At 42.4% G+C, this 20,480-nt stretch overlaps 2 protein-coding genes across 2 annotated transcripts in view; both read right to left on the reverse strand.

The window, feature by feature from the left end:
• The window catches only part of RNF152 (ring finger protein 152), a 97,046-nt gene extending 90,530 nt beyond the window's left edge, over window positions 1-6,516 (reverse strand). The window contains exon 1 of the mRNA XM_082044480.1: window positions 6,451-6,516. The gene's annotated coding sequence lies outside the window, so the exon portion shown is untranslated. The remainder of the gene's footprint in view (window positions 1-6,450) is intronic.
• Window positions 6,517-9,386: 2,870 nt separating this feature from the next.
• The window catches only part of PIGN (phosphatidylinositol glycan anchor biosynthesis class N), a 105,844-nt gene continuing 94,750 nt past the window's right edge, over window positions 9,387-20,480 (reverse strand). Inside the window, exons 27-29 of the mRNA XM_082045731.1 lie at window positions 20,245-20,287; window positions 18,473-18,525; window positions 9,387-9,832 (exon numbers count right to left, since the gene is read on the reverse strand). Of these exons, the coding sequence (XP_081901857.1) occupies window positions 9,709-9,832; window positions 18,473-18,525; window positions 20,245-20,287 (220 nt within the window). The 3' untranslated portion in view covers window positions 9,387-9,708. The remainder of the gene's footprint in view (window positions 9,833-18,472; window positions 18,526-20,244; window positions 20,288-20,480) is intronic.

The following is a 20,480-nucleotide window of genomic DNA, read 5'->3' on the forward strand; positions in this document are numbered from 1 at the left end:
AATAGATATGGAGAAACCTCTAGGCCCCCCTCCCCTCTGGCTACAAAAATATGACTGCTTTCATAGTAGTTGCATGTCCTGCTGTTTGATCATCATTTAGTGTCTTTCGAGTTATTTCCATTAGGAGGAAAAATTGCTGAGGGTTCGGGTAGTTTTATGCAATCCTGTTGATTTTGCAAAGAAAAGCATAAGTCTCAAAGATAGTCTGAACCAAATCAGAGAGAAGTTCTTAGTCATTTTGTAGCCTGCATTCAAACTTTACAGAGATTTTCAGCCATTTTCTCTGGATTTTATTTCCAACATTCTTCTGTTTCCAAGGCTTTCTAGCTCCTTTTTTTCCTGCCTGTTTCCTGGCTGCTCTTAAAAATACACTCTTGTAACAGCATCTTACTGCTTAGATCTGAATTAGGGCCCTTGAAAAATCCTTTCACCATCCTTTTCTGTTTATTGTTAATTACCCAGGGCCTATGTTTTGGGCACTGAATCCACTTTTTTTTTTTTTTTTTTTTTCCAAAAAGGGAGGTTATAATCTTCCTGCATGTCTCCTGAATGACAGGAACCATCACATTGACATGTTTTAATTAAGCTTCACCCAACCACCATGAATTTCAGACATATTTTAAGAGAGATGATATCAAGAGAGGCAAAATAAAGAAAAAAATAGTAAGTAAAATTATGGAATAAAAAAGTTTCCCAAAAAGCAAAGAATATGTAGCAGTAGTGTGTAAAGCACACAGGGACCATTGTGAAGGTTTCACGCTTGAGTGGATGCCTGATGAACAGAAAGTAGCCATTGCTTTCAGGTGTCTGCTAGAGATGGAAGTGGTAACCTGAGAAGCAAGTTCCTGACAGTGACACAGGCCCAAATATTCTCCTTTAGAAGGTTATAAGGAGAAAGCAGTGGATTTCACTTGTAGTTCTAGTTTGCTACATTTCTCTCAGGCACATGAAATCATTCCCGCAGAGTTTGAAGGAAGTTTGTTACATGAAGTCCAAAACCAATTTCATCAAAATGACCCTGATTTGCACCTTCAAGCTTTGCTTAACACTTGTGGTTCAGAGCAGCTTTTTCCCCCTTCAGCTTCAGGAACTTCCACATATGCTACAAGAAAGGGGCTTATGATGAAGCAAAGCTACGAACAGGATTCCTGGTGGGCAGTGTGAGACCAGCACAGGTTGAATGTTGGGGAAGAGTTTTGAGTTACTTGAAAACTAAAACACTGTTGGGAGGTTAGAGGTTTTAGCTTTTTTTTGGCCTACTTCCATTTCCATTTAAGCCATTTAGTGAAAGCAATATTTGGCCACAGCAGAACGAGATTTTCAGGGAACAATAATAAAATATTTAATATGTTTATGTACCCCCAAATTAAAAGCAAAACAAAACAGAACAAAACACACAAAACACAATACTATTCTGATATTGGCAGACTACATTAGTCTTTTGCTGGAATACCTCTCTTTTTGTCTGAAGAGTGAGAAATGCTAGGCAACTGACAACTCCCTCTTTGTCAATGGGAGCTGGGGATGCTCCATCAATGACAAGCTCCTGTCTGTTTATAGTCCTACTTAGTGCTGCCATCCTGATTTAATTGTTATATGAGAATGTTTTTCCCTTTTATAAGCTCTCTTAGCCAAGCTCTAGTCCGCCAGGTCACTTAAGCACATGTTTAATTGAAGAGCACACGTAGTTTCTTGAACTTAAGAGAGGACTCGACTCTGCCCCACCACAGTCAGCAGAGCCAGGTTGTTTGAAGTTAAGCACATGCTTAAGTGCTCTGCTGGATTTTTGCCCAAACTGTCAATCTTTTATAGTTAATCATTTATCACCCCGCTTATTTGCTGCTAGTTATGCTTCAGTGTGCAAATATGTAAATTGCTTTCATAAAGCTCCGCGCACCAAGCACAAATAATGCTTTCTCAGCCCTTTACGGGAGTTCTCCAGTCTTGTGACATCTCAGATATATCAAACGGCACTTAGAACTGGCAAGAAAGTTACTTCTCTGTTAATTAAACAGAATCATTACTGTGTTCCTCTTCTTAATAGTGAGGCGCTTTCACAGACTTGCAAAATAAACAAATAAATAATGCCATTTAGCTCTAACCTGACAAGTATCACACATTTTGCCTTTAGGAACGTGTACATCAATCCATCTTACACACATCGCCTCTCCTAGAGCAGGAATGGGAGCAAGCTGTCCGACGCATGACAAGCATATCCGCATAACTATGCCATAGATTAAGTTAAATAACTGCTTGCGATGAGGGTATTTGCAATGTATCATCACAAAGTAATTCTCCCGAACACAAGTGACCATTTTAATTTTTCTTTCCCTTGCTGAGGTTAGTCGCTGTGAACTACAGAGGAATGTCACCTCCACTTACCTGAGCCCCGTTGCTTCGTACTCAGAAAGCTCACAGCTCCTGTGACTTTTCACAAAGAATTAAAATTGCCACAAGGAGAGAAAATATAGTTGCTGCCACTCAGTTCCAATACATTGTGTTAGAATGATAGGTGGCAATGGTGTCCCGCTGAAATAGAGTCTTAAATACAATTAGTTGCAGTTCCGCAGATTGCGGAGCCAGTTATTCTGTGCTCCTGCCTGTGGGGCCTTCCATGCATCCACTAATGAAAAGGCTGCTTTTCCCCAGATGTCAGGTACTTTTGCAATAAATGAATACTGGGAAAGGAAAATGACAGAGTCAGTTCCCCTGCTCTGTAGAGCAATTTTTGTAAAAATTTATTCTCTGTCAAGCAAACTGTCTGAAAAAAAGATGCCATCAGCCACTTTTCCTAAGAGGAAGTTTGAGCACTTCTGAGATTGTCATATTAAAATGAATTAATGCTGCCAGCTGGTCTACCAATCATTAATTTAAAAAAAAAAAAACAAGCAAGCAAACAAAAACAACAAACCCCAAGCTTTAAGTATCATTAAAAAAATATATATTGAAATACCAAATGAAAGCAGAAAACCAAGCAAACAGGCTCCCACACGACAGACCAGTTGACATAATGACTTACCAAACAGGACAAAACTCGTCCCCTGACCTGTCCTGGGCTCTGGAGGTGCAAAGGTAGGAGGGACCCTCAAGGGGAACCAACAAAAGCCACGCTTGGGGAAAAAACCTTAGGCAGGGTTCACTGCATGGCTGTTTTGGGATTGGCAGGGAAATAAAGGCCCAGGAAATGAAGGAGCCTGGGACAACGTTTTGGAAGGCTCATGTTTGATTCAGGTCCCGGATGAACATTTGGCCTTCACCCCAAATACTAGGAGGTTTTCCTTCATTATGTAATTCTTTAAAACTGACACGCATGTTTCATTTCTACTTTTGGCCATAAATACCAGTCAATTGCCAAATTACATTAAAGCAAGTAAGTTTGTAGCATTTTAAATGAAACATAATGCATTAATGTAGAAGAGATACAGAAAGATGCTGCTTGTATGAAAAAAATGCACAGCGGTGAAACAGATATTTTCCTTTCACAGTAGGTCAGATATAACAAGCTTCCTACTCAAAGCCCCTGACGGAAAATATCCAGTAATTTCTGGAGATCTGGTGAGATGGAGACACAAACATCTGAGCAGCTAAATATAGCTCTGGATAGCATGCTTTGTACAGTGAGTTCCAGCGTCTCTGTCTCTCAACTTAATATGGAAATTGATACAAAAATAAAATAACAGTATTTTCAGAGGCCGTCTCTGCTTGTGTGCTCACCAGCACTCATGCCACCATATTTCAGCATCTGTTGAAATTACTCTGCAGTTTTTCTCTTGCACTGTTTCATATGCCAAGAAGACAGAATCACGATGTCCAGCAGAAAAGGCCACATCTATTGAGATGTATAAAGGTTACTCCACAGAAAGTCAATACAAGAACTGCACTCAGAATGCCTTGTCCTTTAGTATTTCTGCAAGAGTGATAAGCTAAGTTTAATTAGAGGAGTTTAGGTCTGGGCCAGAGATTTCCCCAGCCCTGAATGCCAGTGGTTCAGTTTTGCAACGTTTGTTTCTGGACACATGCCCTTTGGATCAGCTTGCAGTTGCTGAAGCTTGGGCTCAGGCTTGGGCAGGTCCTGCTGGAGCAAAGCTGCAAACCTCCCGAGGAGGAAGAGGAGGTGGTGAGAACAGTGAAGAGCCGTGCCAGTGACACGTGGCTTTCTCCTATTTCTCCTCTCATCTCGCCCGAGAAAAAATGTTGGACTTGGGTGGGATTGCACTTGAAGTGATTTAAATTTAAATTTTCCAGGCCCGGCTCTGCACTATCCTGTCTGTCTCTTGCTCAGCCACTGGCCCAAGCACAGGGTGTGCAGGACTTGACAGGCTGTACACTGGATCACAGGGCAATTCAGGTCAGGAGGGACCTCCTTGCAGTAGAGGTGACACCCTGAGAAGCAGGGCTGCAGATGGCAAGAAATTCAGAGCAGAAGTGGGTTCCATCACTGGTTGTTTCCCATTGCAAGCACATTTGGCTGGGGATCTTGGTGTGGTGGTTTCTCTCCCCCTCTCAGAGAATGCACAGCATGATACACAGCCATTCATAGGTTTGTCAGTGGTACTGACCCGAATGAAAGGCAAACCTGTATGTCAGCTTCACCTTATGTAATGTAAAGGAAATAAAAAGAAAAAAAAAAGCCATTTGCTCTTACAAATCAGATGGAAAATAAAATGCAAACAAAATAAGGTGTGTTTTCTACTTGATATTATCTACATTCAAAGTTAGAAAGTTATGAAGCTTGCTGCCAAGAATAAGTCAATAAATAAACAAATAAAGAAAATATCAACAAGCTTCATTTCAAAGGTCATGGGAAGGGGGTGACCACCATGCTTTCAGCCTTCTCGTTCCCCTTTTCAGACCTCCTCAAATGCTAAATCGCTGTGCCCTGCCCTGCGGCGAGGAAGGAGCCCTTGCAGGAAGCAGCTGAATTCAGAGCCTCTTTAAGCCAGTGAACTGGATTCAACCCTGCACACCTTTATTACGGTAACCTGTCCAGGAGAGACTAGTTGAGGAAAGAGTTGTAAATAATTTGGTGACCACCAGCCACTGTGATGGCCAGTTCCAGCTCACCACGAGCCCTGTCTCACAAATGACCAGGGCTGATCTGGGGCTGTCCCACACATGTGGCAGCAGTGCAAGACGGGTTCCCAAACCTTCCCAGACATGGCAGCTCACAGAACAGCTACCCAAAGACAACACACAGGAGAAAGTCAAAATCTCTTGCCTTCAGGCTGGATGAAGCCATATGATGATGGAAAAGGGGGCACCCAGAGCTGCCCCACCACTGTGATGCAGAGCACACCCCAGATCAGGTGCAAGACAGAGATGTTCTTCCTTCCACACCAAAACTGTAGTTCCCCAAAATATTCTCTCCAACTGGTTCCTGCTCCCCACATAGCTCAGGATGCTGCAGCAACCCTGGCACCCTCCATGCTCTGATCCACTTTGCCAAAGGCATCTGATAGCAGTACCCTTACCACCCCAAAGACACGGGAAAAAGGACTGCAGGATTCATATGGACAATTTTGAAAAGCAATGAGCATCACACCCTCACAAATTAGCTGGGGTGGCAGGAGCTGAAATGACATTTGTACCATGGCTTGGCCAAAACAGATACTAGAGTTCAAGGGTGATGCTAGGGAGCAAGGTTTGGATAAGACCATGAACGTTCATTCATATCTTTGTTGTCATTCAAGAAGGTAAAGGCTGCAGCAGCCTTACGACTAAGAGCCACAGCATGCATTGAAATTGCCAAAGCTTGTAAAATCTGATTTATTCTGTGAGGGTGAAGGTGAAGTCATTTAGTTTGAGTCATAAGAGGTCTTGATACAATCTAAGCTTCATCATCTCTGAAGACACAGCTCACTCCCTGGATGGATATCAAAAGGCTGCTACGTAAAGCCTTGATAACACAATAGCAGAGAACAATTCCTAGCACTGAAGATTACAAGATCTTTGTATCAGCTACTGTTCAGTACAGCTTCTCTCGCATTATACCACCTGATGGGCACTCCAGGTTTATGGTTACCTCTTTGGGGGTCTGTGGCTCTGAAAGCAAGAAGATACGAGCTTTGCAGAGGTTTTTACAATATGAATATAGCTTAAAAAATTCTGCAGCCCCAGGCATAAATAATAAGGTTGATCTACCTGCCTTTGCCTGCCTGAGGTTTTCACTGTCTGGAGCCTCACCTGCTCTAGGAGACCGAGAGTCTGCAACTCTGCTGCAGGCAGAAAGCAGGCAGGAGGGCGCAGGGTAATTCTGCCTTCGTGCACTTAGCAGAAAACACAGGGACTGGGTGGTACCCATAATGGCCTGCAAAGCTCTGCTGGCTCAGAGCCCTCCTTTCTGTGGCCCAAGTCCTGTCTGGGCCCCATGAAGAGGGATGGTGCTTGAAGATTCACAAGCAGAGGAAAAGAAAGCTTAAACTCAGCTGAGTACAAAATGTTATTCCCTACCTTAGCTCCTGCGAATGACGTTTGCTTCTGGAGAGAAAAATGCATCTGTGGGAGGGAAGAGTCGACTTTGTCACACACCCCATGGGGCTGTGTAAAGTAGCTGAGTGGGAGAATTTTTGACACCTCCCTGTGCTGGAGTAAACCCAAAAGTGCAGGCCAAGACTCCAGCAAGAGCCTCCCCTGGGGAGATACAGGAATAGCACAGCCCATTCTGCCTCTCCAAGAGAGCTGCTCTCCCACAGCCTCGGCTGGAAACTGAGTTCACAAATGGCACAGAGATGCAAGGGACCAGCAGGGGAAAGGGGAAGGTCAACTAAGGTTGCCACAACTATGGCTCAACCAGAGCAAATAGCAAAGAACAGACCCCTACAGAGCAGCACTAGGGAAAAAACAAGGTGCATGTTGCAAATGCAACCCTGTGCTCATCATCCCCTTTCTGCTCTTATAATAATGGACATAAAAAACAAAACCCATTTTGTGGAGACACTATGGAAGCCATAAGCAAAAAGAGTAACTGATGTAGGTTGTTCAGCCATTTCCACTTTTCTGCATACCAGAGTATATGGATTATTCCCGTTACCATAGCTGAGCTGCATCAGATGCAGTGGGGTGAGACACTGTTTCATTACCAGCCCCCTGTGGCGAGAAAATACATCAGGCCTGAGCTTCTGTGCACTCTCCTGGGGAGGCTGCAGGACCAGACTGTAAGCACCTCCAGTGTTTTCACTTGGTAGGTAGGACATCCACTTGGTCTTATCTATGATAACAAGCAGTTTTGACACGCTTGCAGAAGATGTGCCTTCGGGGTGGCAGCCCTGTAGGTCCCACTTTCCTGCTTTTTCGGTCAGTTCCTTCATATCACACCCACACCAGCTGTTCAGCTGCTCCCATCAGTGAATTTGCTCTACAAACAGTAGTTTTGCAAAGAAATCTCTCCATCAACGGAGGCTGGGATGCTCAGTGGTATGGCTGCCTACAGCTGTGTGTACTGAAATGACAATACTGTAGACAGAGGTCTCAAGAAATCAGTTACGTCCCACAAAGCGGATGATAAAGTACCCTGCACACAGAGTACACCCTGTAGACCAGGGGCATCAAACTAATTTTCAGCAGGGGCCATATTTATACAGACCTAAAATTACATTTGGTCCTTTGAAGGCAACTTCGAGGTTGATGTGGCCGCCGGTGAAATGAGTTTGACTGGTGTAGACTGAGGCTGAGGTGGGGATAGATCTCTTCAGCAGAAACTCACTGGATCTCAGGAGAACGTGTGTGACAGGTTCCCATGCCTACACATAGTCTTTGTTGTGGCAGAAACTTTCCACCAGCTTACGGTTGTTCCTTGCGTTGGCTGCATGGTACAACCACCAGCAGTGAGCACATGCCCACCTTCTGGCATGCAAGTCTGCAGGTATAGTCTGTAACAAATGTGAAATATTTTCTGTGACTTGAGGCCAGCTGTGCTAGCAACATGCCAGGCAGGACCACCACCTAGTAGAAAAATCACTCCCTCTCCAGTGCTCAGATGCTCTCAAGAAGCACTCTGAAGCTGCATGGATGACTGCCGGCCCATGATACGATATTCTTCTAGCACTCAACAAACAGATGGAGGTTTGTGACCGGTGTCTCCCAGCCAAACTTCCTGCAGAGGGATGACTACTTTCCAGAGTGTTAAACAGACGTGTGACCACAGCCAAATGCCAGATGGCTGGAAAGGGTCTTGGAGCAGCCCTCACAATGAACATCTAGCCTTGGCTGCCAGCATCACACACCATATGTATCAGCTCCCTGATAGGAAGGCCTGGCTGCAAGTTGGGAGTGTGACACAGGGACATTACATAGCACAATTTTTAGACATGGCATCACATAATAGTGCAGAAAGAAGAAAGGTTTTTCTCTTGCTCACATTCTTCACTGTGCAAAGGGATCTGCTTCAAAAGCCCTTTCATTGACAGCATGGATGGAAAAAGCTGTTTCAAAGGCAGGACACCAAGCGCTCTGCAGGCCTCCTGCTGAGCAGGTGATACAGTTTTTGCTTCAGGAAATACACTTTTTAATTCTCAGAACAGATGACTTCAAGGAGCAAGGAAGCATTAAGGTAGTTTGTGCTACTTAATCACCTGCAGGCTGGTAGTAGGGAGGCTGATGCTTGCTGTTGAAAGGGCCACAAAGTTACAAGGCTATCTCAAAGTGTTATGCAATGTATTTAGAGTTACTGGGCCCCCAGAAGCACCCACAAGAGCAGAGCCTCTAAGCACATTGACTCTTTGCTCTCACTTGTAATCAACATACAACCAGGGATTTTGTGGCAGTGGTTGATTCAAGGTGTAGCCATTACCTAGGGTGACACTTGTAATTGTGAGCAGAACACAAATGGAAAGAAAAACAAGGAAAGGAAAAGTCTCCATGTGGCATCACTCTATGCAAACAAGCAGCTCCTGCAGCAGCTTCATGACGTCTTCATGCTGATCTGACTCTGGGTTGCCACTGAAACAATCAGCCCTAACCTTCCTGCCCACCCCATCACGATGGGGACCATACTATTTTACAATTCTTTATTCAGGCTCCTTTTCATTTGGATCAATTACCTGAGCTGGCATACTGCTCAGCTCACCTGAGCACAGGAGAGCATAGTCAGCAGCAGCAGTAGCTCACACTGAGGTTAGCTAAGATCTGTTGCCTTACAAGCTCCAGCCTCACAGGGTACCAGTCTTAACCTGCTTCAACATATTCTCACATGCACCATGACACGGCCTGCAAAAGGTGCAGCCAGTCTCAGAGATATTAAAATGCGTATGCCACATGGGAAACATACAAATCAGTGATCTGCCCCGACTTATTTGATGTATGCTTTAGTCTGTGAGATGCTTATTCAAGACATAAAATGAAGCTAGAGAGAATGAGCAGGTGTAAGGCAAACAGCTGGCAGACAAGTTATAACAACTCAAAAGAACTCCAAAATATAGTTGCCCTTTTTTTTTTTTTAGAAACTATTTTGTTGCTGGTTTTATTTTCAAGAAGTATGTACACTTGGAGAATAAAGCTGAGGGTTTTTTAGCCCCATTGATGTCTAAGTGACAATCTCCAAATGCAAATTTCAGCCCTGGGACAGCATTTAACCTGTAGCAGCAGAGCACTCTGATCCCTGGATAGGATTTCAACACTCTAGTCCATTAACTTATATTTACATTCCAGAGGTGGAGGTTGGTTCAGAGGAATCCTGAGGATGGGAAGATGGCAGGAAGATTTATCGCTTTATCATGTGGAATGGTGCTTAGTCCTTCTAGGAAGTTCAAGTCTCTTTGTAGTTAGCAGCTGGGCCAGTCCATTCATCAGCATCATAAAAATGGTCAACGACATCACGAGCACATAGTGGCTAATGCTGCAAGGAAGAGACAGATAAAAGTAGTCAGAGAAAAAATGTATATAAGCTACTTCTGGAAGGTAACTACTATAGCAGCATTATCATGTGAAAACCAAAGTGTGACAAAATAAAATGGTGGGAACAACAGCACACACAACTGAGCATATACCAAGTGAATAAGAGGTACTGGGTGTATTTTTCATTCAAATTGGTAATTCAACATATATGACTGAAACCACAGCAAAACTTCTCTTTGCTGTGAACTGATAATCTAGAATCTAGGGAGAACTTGCCATCACTCCATGGTAGGGAGACAGCTCAGCTATTTATGTCAGCTGAAGTGCAATTTTCTAGAGAAAACACTACTCCAGTGATGAGCAGCTTCAAGAAAAAACAAAACCAACCAACCAACACCCCACAAAAAACCCACCACAACCCCCCCCACACACACACACACTACTTTTTCACTCAACATTTCTAAAAAATTGTGGAATTCTCTACTGTGGTAACACACGGTTTCAAAGAGGTTACACAAATTAGTTCAAGAGTGACTAATAAACACAATATGAAGATGCAGCTTCTGTGTTAGGAAGTCCTTAAGTCACTAACAATTAAAAGGACAACAAGCAGAGGGCTTCCTCTCCACTTGCTGATGCAACATTAATGTTGCAGATGGGCTATTTTGGGTTAGACTGAGATCTGTGTTCAATGTCTGAATCAAGCTGCTATTAATGTAAATCACTAGCCATTAAGAAATTAGAATTCTTCCAAATCCAATGACATTTCAGGCTAGAGTTGAAGATGAAACACTGCTGCACCCATGTCCATCACACACCCAGTGCAGCTGTTTAGGCTTTTTGGTGGTGGGTTGGTTTTTTTTTTTTGGTTGGTTGGTTTTCATATTTTTGCTTTGTTTGTTGTTTTTTTCCTGAGACTACTGAAAACAATACTGGCACTCTGATATGAGAGGTACCCATAGCTCCTAATGCACCCACCCATCTCCACGACATCAAAGCAGACAGCTCTTTAGGACGAGTAGAGTAACTTGAGACTCAATGAAGTCTGAGTTAAGTCACAAAAAAGGATTGCAAGGAGCACTTGCAGGTTTAATTACCTGGAATTTCTGCCAGAGGACTCATTCAGTTTGAGAGTTTAGCCAGAGAGAAGCAGTAAAGCTCATAATGCCATTGCTATCAATCCTCACCACCCTGAGACTGTGACAACCCTGGTGCTAGCCTAGTGTAATTTAGCTCCGTGAAGTGGAGAAGCACCAGCTCTTAAAGTCAGGCTGCTAACCCGTGTGAGAGAATAAAAACAATCAAAAAAGTTCACTATTGAGCGGGAGTTCTTCCACAGCCAGGGTATCAGCAACCAAATGAGCTGGGGTCTGACCAAAGTGGATGGAGAACACTGAAAGGGACTTGCCTCATGCTACAAGATTTTTCTGTTTCCTTTGAGTCTGACTAAACCTTGCCACAAACACCTTGCTCAAAATACGTAGCTTTAAGAAATCAGTTTCAAAAATCCACCAGCACAAATGGGCTCAGACCTCAACAAGTAAAATCCATCAAGAGCCTCCATCTCTGCAAACTGCCATCTGTACACAGTGCAAATGAAGATATTCACTAATGTGAACAACTCAAGGTTTAAAATGCCAGACAGGAGCAATCTCTCCTATGTGCCTTTCCTATAAGCATCCCCCCCTCCTCCAGCTTTAGCTAAGCAGAACAGGAGACCTACGAGAGCCATACTACTGCTCTGCTTCTGCAGGGAACGTCAGATGACACAAGAGCACAAAGTCAGGCACAAAGCAGACTTTCGCATGGTCAGTGCACTTTGGACTTTGCAGCTCACAGCACATTTACGATAGCAAAGATAATACAATTCCATCAAGAGCTGCCCTTGGAAGTCCACCTGGGTCTGTTACAGGCTCAGTTCCATGGGAGAGGAGACATTGCCAACTGACAGTCAAGCCCTCCTTGTTGTTATCTTCATGGCGTAACATGTCCTTGGGGACTGCACAAGCACCACAGGCACAGAAGGTTGTGTGGCTCTTAAGAGAACAGCCACTCTGGTAAATAGCTGGATGGTCTAATGTCTCACGCATTACTGGTAACACTTCAACTTTCCGTCTCACCTGACACCAGAATTGTAGTTTTTCACATAAGTAGCAACACCACTTTTCTCCCAGCTTTCAAAGAAAGCTGGAATGAGAAATCTGAAAATCAGAAGCCAAAGATCCTGCCTCTATTCCTACAGACACCCTGAGACTGTCACCAGAGGATCAGTGACTTGCTGCCATCAGCATGGTCCTTACACAGACAGGCATCAGAGTTCCTGTCCACCCCAAAAGGAGCTTTTCCGGATGTGGGTGCTAATTAGTTTCTCAAAGGAAAAAAGTCTCCAAAATTTCTGCTTAGCTACATGTCACTCGAGAGACTGGGTTCTCCATACTTTTGGAAAGAAGAGAGTGCTGCACACACTTCTCCCTTGCTATGGTGCAAAAGGCTGAATAGTTATGGTCCTTTATTAAAATATCAGATGTTTAGAGTAAAGAAATATATACATATATTATGCCATAGAGCACAATTAAAAACAATTTCAGTCTACTTGTGACATAATTGTAAACAGCCAGCATCTCTGGGGCCATCAGCAACTGGCACTGCAGTGCTGCAGGCAGCTCTGCTTGGTAAATTAGTTCTCAGGCTGGGGTAATGCTGTAATTAAACAAACAAAGCGAGACTCTTACATGTATATACCACAACCGCAGCGGCAAAATCTTGATCCCTATACCACCCAGAACTGTGCCTTTGGCAGGATCTGTATTTACAGTGGAGCGCATAATTCTCAAAACAAGCTTCCTCCATCAGAAGTCAAACCTGAGATAATATGGAAAAGGAGTAAGATTCTAGGCTCCAGGCAAGTGAGATCCACGTGGAGGAAAAAGACACATTAAACAGGTACAAGAGAACAGCACAGTGGGGCACAATGCAGCAATGCTTATAAAGAATGAGGTGGGCAGTGACAGGTAATGGTAGAGGTAGCTGGTGTAGGGGATCACACTTGATCTGAGGTAAGGCAGCACCATTCAATGTAAAGGTGAGTGCCCTGTGTGTGGATCAAGGTCAACAGGCAAAGCTGGTCCTAGGAAAATTTTGTGTCAGGGAGGAAGACACCTATTTCGGTGGCAAGGAACCAAAAGGAGAACGTATGAGGTACTACCATCTCCTGGCTTTGTTTGTGACAGTGTACATCGATGAGAACTACTAACCAAAGACAAGAAGAATCAAAGATCAGTAAAAAATAAGGGGGGGTTGGGCATAGAATCAATCTTGTTCCAGAACATGGCTTTCTCCCAAGACAGGCTAATTCCTCAGATGGCAGACCTGATTAGAAGCTGGGAAGACAGGAAGATGGTGTAAGTTACCATAGCAATTAAAAAAATAGAAATAAACCAACTCGTGTAAGGACTTGGAAGGCCATTCTCCAGAAGAGTCTGAGGACCTTATTTCAACACCACATGCTGCTTTGAACTGTGGGATTGTTCCCAAGCACACACAGACGTCCCAGATTTAGATTCTGCATTTTAAGACTACTGTATCTCTAGCCAGGATGCAGCCTGGCAAACTGGGGAGGTCCCAGTTGACTGGAAGTTGGCAAATGTGACACCCATCTACAAGAAGTGCCAGAAGGAGGATCTGGGGAATTACAGGCTTATGCGCCTGATCTTACTGCCAGGGAAGGTCATGGAGCTCGTCTTGAGTGCTGTCAAGTGGTCCAAACAAGACAAACAAGCGATCAAGTTCAGCCAGCATGGGTTTATGAAAGGCAGATCCTGCCTGACCAACGTGATCTCCTTCTAGGATAAGGTAACCACCTAGCAAATGAGGGAAAAGCTGTGGATGTTGTGTACTTAGACTTCAGTAAAGCCTATGACACCGTATCCCACAGCATTCTCCTGGAGAAGCTGCAGCTCATGGCCTGGATGGGTGAACTCTGCAATGGATAAAGAACTGGCTGGATGGCCGGGCCCAAAGGGTTGTGGTGAACGGAGCCAAATCCAGTTGGTGGCCGTCATGAGTGCTGTTCCCCAGGGCTCAGCATTGGGGCCAGTTCTGTTGAATATCTTTACAATTATCTGGATGAGGGCATCAAGTGCACCCTTAGTAAGTTTGCAGATAACACCAAGTTGGGTGGGAATGTTGATCTGCTGGAGGATAGGAAGGCCATACAAAGGGATCTGGACTGGCTAGATCGTTGGGCTGAGGCCAATTGTATGAGGTTTAACAAGGCCAAGTTCTGGGTCCTGCACTTGGGTCACAACAACCCCAGGCAGCGCTACAGGCTCAGGAGAGAATGGCTGGAAAGCTGCCTGGCAGAAAGAGGTCTGGGGGTGTTGATTGACAGCCACCTGAACATGAGCCAGCAGTGTCCCCAGGTGGCCAAAAAGGCCAACAGCATCCTGGTGTGCATCAGGAATAGTGTTGCCAGCAGCTCTAGAGAAGTGATCGTCCCATTGCACTCGGCACTGATGAGGCCACACCTCCAATCCTGTGTTCAGTTTTGGGCTCCTCTCAGAGAGAAAGACATTGAGGTGCTGGAGATTGTTCAGAGGAGGGCGACAAGGCTGGTGAGGGGTCTGGAGCACAAGTCTGATGAGGAGCAGCTGATGGAACTGGGGCTGTTTAGCCTGGAGAAAAGGAGGCTGAGGGGAGACCTGATCACTCTCTACAACTACCTGAAAGGAGGTTGTAGCGTGGAGGGTGTTGGTCTCTTCTCCCAAGTAGCAAGTGATAAGACAAGAGGAAATGGCTTCAAGTTGCACCAGGAGAGGTTTAGGTTGGATATTAGGAAAAATTTCTTCACATAAATGGTTGTAAAGTACTGGAACAGGCTGCCTAGGGAAGTGGTTGAGTCACCATCCCTGGAGGTGTTTAAAAGATGTAGAAATGAGGTTCTTAGGGACATGGTTTAGTGCCAGAGTTAGGTTATGGTTGGACCCAATGATCCTGAGCATCTCTTCCAACCCAAATGATTCTATGATTCTGAAAAACAGTTTTCTGTGGTTTATCTATGTCCCCTGAACTTTGAAACTGCAGAGGAACATTCAGTATTTTATATCTTTATTTTCTAACAACTGTTGTAAAAAGAGGGAGCAAGTAGTACAGTATCTCTCTGTATAAAACTATATAATACTGTCACATAAAGAAGCTTTAGGATTTATCTTACTTATCTGAATACAGCGCTATTTACCAATTACATGTACTGTAAAGCTATAGTACGTTTAAAGGCTCTATCTCCCTGTCTGTAGAAATGTATGGAGACACATAAACATACCTTTTAAGCCATAGAGAAATTATTTTGGTGACAAAAGCCAAAAAGCTATCTATTCCACTTGTCTGTTATTCAAAAATAAAATAATCTGTCAGAACAAACTTCTCATGATCATGTACTACACATTGTAGCCTCAAAAGTACAGGAAAACTGCATTATTGTTTTTATGGAATGTAATGGTGTATTCATCTAGGGTATATGACGCAGTTTAGGGTGACCTCAACATATACAGGTAGAGGATAAGTTTAGCAGACCTCAGAAGCTTGCATAAGCCACTGCTTTGATTTCTGCATTCACTGCAAGATTTTTATCCCGCTGATATATCAAAATAATGAAAAGCACTCTCTGAAAAACAAGTTCACATTGATTCTGGCATCACCATTAAGGAAAGGACCTTTAAAACTTTCTAAGAAGCCATAAATATTTACTGTAATTGATAATTTACTGAGAGGAGGGAATCAATGGTGCATTGATAATTTCCTGAATGCGGTAATGTGGGACTGTATGTTGGATCTGTTGTTTCTCAGCATTTCATTAATAATCTGGAAGAGTGTGAAAAGTAGAAATCTCTTTACATTCAATGACAATACTTAAGTGGCATGGTAAATTCAACCAGGAGAATAAAGACATCACATTAAGCCAGATACGAGGCATGGTTAAATGACATGTAATATCGTTAAGGCATGGTAGAAGGAGATGTAAAATTTGGGAGTTAGGGGTGAAATGAATAAAAATGGTAATATGTCAGTTCAGTAAACAAGCCCTACTTCCAAACAATGAAACAGATCCACTAGGAAACAAAACATCACCATAAAAAAGCAGTGAAGGTTGTCTTTTCATCACAACAGATTTAAAACCATCTCTTACACATGAAGCTTCTAAGCACTGGTATTAGAAAACCCAAGTACTACCTAATGAGGGTTTCCTACTGAACTTGCACATTCTTACTAAAAGAGAGGACACACAAAAGTTCTGAAGCATGGTAATTAGAAAATCTATTGAAAGCTATCACCACAAAAAAAGGAGGAGTATGGAAACATACAACAGCAGCTTTGCAAATGCAGCACATATACCACTGGACTCAGGCAGACTTTAGAGGAACGCATCTTCACCAGGCAATTCAATTGTTGTTTTTCCACCTGTGATTTCAATGATGTGGTAACTAGTAGTGTACAATGAACCCTGATACTTGCACATGTACACACACACACTCTTCCTATCAGGGCCACTAAAAAAACAACAACAAAAGAATAAATAAAAATATGAGAGCAGTTGTCCCTAAGGGTGCTCCAGGTGCTCCTACCTCTTTGTTCCAAGAAATCCTACACAGGTCTGGTTGAGATACAAACAGTTGGGGAAAAAAAAAAAGAACCATAATTTCCTTAACTGACTCAACCTTCCCAGGAAAATTTTGGAAACACCTAAAATGTCACCTGAGAGGGGGTATTTTCAGACCTCACTGTCAAAGCAACAACAGGCAGCACTGCAACGGGAATGCCACAGAGCTGTCACTGCAGTTGTAACAGGAGGACAGGAAAGAGCCATGTTCATATCTCCCTCCCACTGGTTTTGGGAATTGCCCAAGACCCCATGAAGCTCATTTTCTCTTTCAGGAATAAACAAACAAACAAATCTGTTGTTGCCTGCTAATTTTGCCAAGCTTGAGAATCACACATTAGATATCTTCTCAGGGAGAAGGTTCAGATGCCAAAATATTGCTCACGCTGGCTAAAAGAAGGACCACTTCAGTTCTGCACCTATGGTTTCAACTCTTTTCTCATGCAACCTAGTAATTTTTATCTTATGTGCATATACACACATATATAAAACATATAAAGAGACTACAATAAAGTAATGTAGGTGGGAAAGTCAAGCACTCAAAAGTGAAGTAATGACAAATTTAAGGATGTTTGAGCACTATGCATTATGACATTAAAAATTAATCGCAAGTTAGTCTTTTAAAGGGACTTTTTCAGTACTTTTTCTTCAGTGCTCAAAACACACATGGAGAGGCAGAATTATGGATGGGCGTAATGAGCTCCCCTAAACTCTTTGAGATAAGGCAATCTTTCAGCTGGAATGGATCCAACAATCTATCACCGTTGTGAATCTCTGTGCTATGAAGACCATATATCAGAAGTTTTTAGGTGCTCGTAACAATTTACATTTTTGCTTGCTAAGTCCCAATTAGAAAGCTTATTGCCCAGCAGAACTGAGTTTTTCTGAGGTCTTTAATATCCTTATCAATCTGCATAGGAATTAAAACCAAAGGATGAGGCCATTTGATTTACCATAAACTGACGATAGCAAGGAAGCGTGATGGTTAAAGCATCATTTCCACTAGTTGATCTAACTGTATCTCCTCCCATCAGGAACCTCCAAAGGTAGCTACAAGCAGGAATTTGAACCTTCGAAGAAAACAGGCAAAATACGTGTGCATGCATGTGTCCAAGCATGCATCAGCCAGAGGGAACACTGGGGCTCAGCAAAGCACGGAGTGAAAGTAGACTAAACAGAATATTAACAATGGGTCACTATTCAACTTCTGTTTAAGTAACAGTGTCAAGTGACCAGATTGGCTGGATTATTAACAACACATTCCCTGCAAAGCTTATTGCAGCATATTATCTATTTCCACAACTCAGGGAAGGTAAATCTGAAATGCGTATTCCTTGTATTTGTTATTTCTGGACTATTCACAAAGAAGACTGCGCAGTAGAAAACCTGCCCCATGATGTATACTGTGAAGGCTAGTATGACTCATAACGCAAAACAAATGACCTCATTTTAGCTGTGATTTCTATGCTTAAATGCTACAGATTTACTCTTCCCCAAGCAGGGGGAGGATAAATGCACGGTGTTGGGAACCACCAACATACTCGCACAAGGTTCATTAATTCACAGGGGATTGTATATGGAGGCTTAACTAGATTCAAGACAACTGTTTCGATAAATTGTTATTTTAACAGTGATTACAACTAATTAAAATGCAAAACAGTAATTAAGTTTTTTTTGTGTGTAATTACTTCTCTTTAGAAATCAAACAAATCCTACGAACTGGATTTCTTGCCATGCTAGATTCATTACTTACTCCATGTTGCTCTGGAACAGATTTTGAGACACAAATTTTTGCTTTGTATATACATATATATATAAATGTGTGCACACATGCATGTGCATGCACTTTAAGTACAGGGACCATCACTGAAGCATTTGATTAGGGAGAGTAATTGAAAAAAATTACACGAGATCTGAGTAGATAAGCAACAATATTAACCTATGAGCCTTTTAAAAACGCAATGAAGGCAAAAATAAACACTGTACCTTGTTCCAATATCCAGCCAGCTTCCATAATCTTTAACCAAAAAGAAAAAATGCTAGGAAATAAAACAACTTTGATTAGTACATCAACATTGCATGATCTGAAACACAGAATTTAAACCCCTGTTTTCAGGCTGTTTACTCCAAGTTTCTAATTATTCAAGTACAACAAGGGCAAGACCTTTCTAGGAATGCTCATTTGGATCAAAGCAATGAATAGTCTAGAAGCCAGAAATAGATGTAACATGGTATCAAACACAAATAGCTGAAGATGGACTAGGCTTTGTCAAGCTGGGCTTGCAAGAAACAGAAGATGACCAGCAGAGAAGTTTTTCAATAAGAAAAGCCAAACCACCTTATTGTTTGAAAGAAGAGTGAGATCCCAAATAACATCTAATGCCAAAGAGAAGGCTGCATATTGTTTTCATGGAATTCTGACACAAATTTCTTTGGGTAACTCTGGTAGTTCCCCACCTGTAAAACAGGAATAATTTTGGGAGAATACAGCACTTGCCAGTTAGTGAATCTCCCAAATTCTAGCTGGTGGCCACATTAATTCAAGACCACAAAACAGTTCTCTATATTTTTATTTCTTTTTTCACTTCCAACTTTCTTAACATACACACAGCTCCTGCATATCAAACCTCTTTGGTAATATTTTGTTTTGTACACCAAGTAAGTATTTGCTAATTGTTTTAAAATAGTTAAACCAAAATAGGAGAATAAGTGAAATATCAGATCTGGATATACTGGGGCTTGCTACACACCAGTACATGCCTGCACTCTTCTTTTGATCTAGTTAGACTGATTTCATTAATGAAATGCTATGAGCATGATTTACTGGTATTTTAATCCTTTTCCTGTGGAAGTGATCAAAATCTGTTTAGTCACACGGATTTATTTGAAACCACACAAAACTATACCTTCTCCATTTCCCACTCTACAGACAAATTGGTCACTGTTCAGTTTTTTTCTCACTGGTTTTCCTATCAGGTGGAATCCACAGATCACACTGTACAAGGAAATCACACCAGGAATGCTCACTCCAATGGGGATGAAACTAAGCCAGCCCAAATGAAGCGAGAACACCAGCTCTACCTGCTGCTTTGGAAGGGCTCCTGTTCACCTTGCGATACCCAGCGGCACCACTTGCTGGGTTGAAGACAGTTTGAAGGGCCAATAAAAATGTACTTTTTATCTGTAAAATTTATGTTCAGCTTTGGGCTGTTCTATCTAGCTTGGTTTGTGCATGCAAGCTTTCTGAAGACAGCATTTTCTAATGGCTTATTACAAAGGGCACAAAGTATATTTTCAGATGTTGCTGAACTCCTGGATTCTGACGACTCTAATGGAGCTGGTGGGTAACACATTTCTCCTTTTCCTCTTTGTCAAGGGAAGGTGAAGGGAGTAAAAGGTTCAAAATTCTTGAAAAATTAACTAAACCCTGCGAAGAGCTAAACACAATATTCTTATTCGAATTCTTCCTAAGAAGTTGATTGAAAAAGCACATGAAAAACTCAAAATGATCTTATTACTATATTTTTGTCCCTCATTATTATAAGAATATTGTTTCTTCAGAAGCATGCATTACATGAAATTCAAAGAGCAGTGATTGGAGGAGTTTTATCTCTAATTTATGCTAGGATTTCAATCCAATTCACTGTCCTAGTTACAAAAACTTTGAAGTCTGAAACAAATTAAGATCTCGATAGATGGAGTTAGGAGAGCTCTCTGCTTCTTGATCTTATTGAAGAGAATGTGTAACAATGACTTACCAAAGCCATAATGTCTGAAATCACAAGAACAATGAGGAAAAGGCTGCAAAGAAAAACAAAACAAAACACCTGACCATCAAAATTTATTCATGGCCACAGATGTTACAAAGCTTATTAAACTCTAAAGAAATTAAAATAAGATATGATTTCTTGCACTTGCCTTTCAATCACTCAGACACATTTCAGTTTATTAGAGAACAGTTAAAATATATGGCTGGAACACCCGGCACTTGTAA

This window comes from Streptopelia decaocto (genome assembly GCF_964273445.1).
Source record: "Streptopelia decaocto genome assembly, chromosome: 2".
NCBI lineage: Eukaryota > Metazoa > Chordata > Aves > Columbiformes > Columbidae > Streptopelia > Streptopelia decaocto.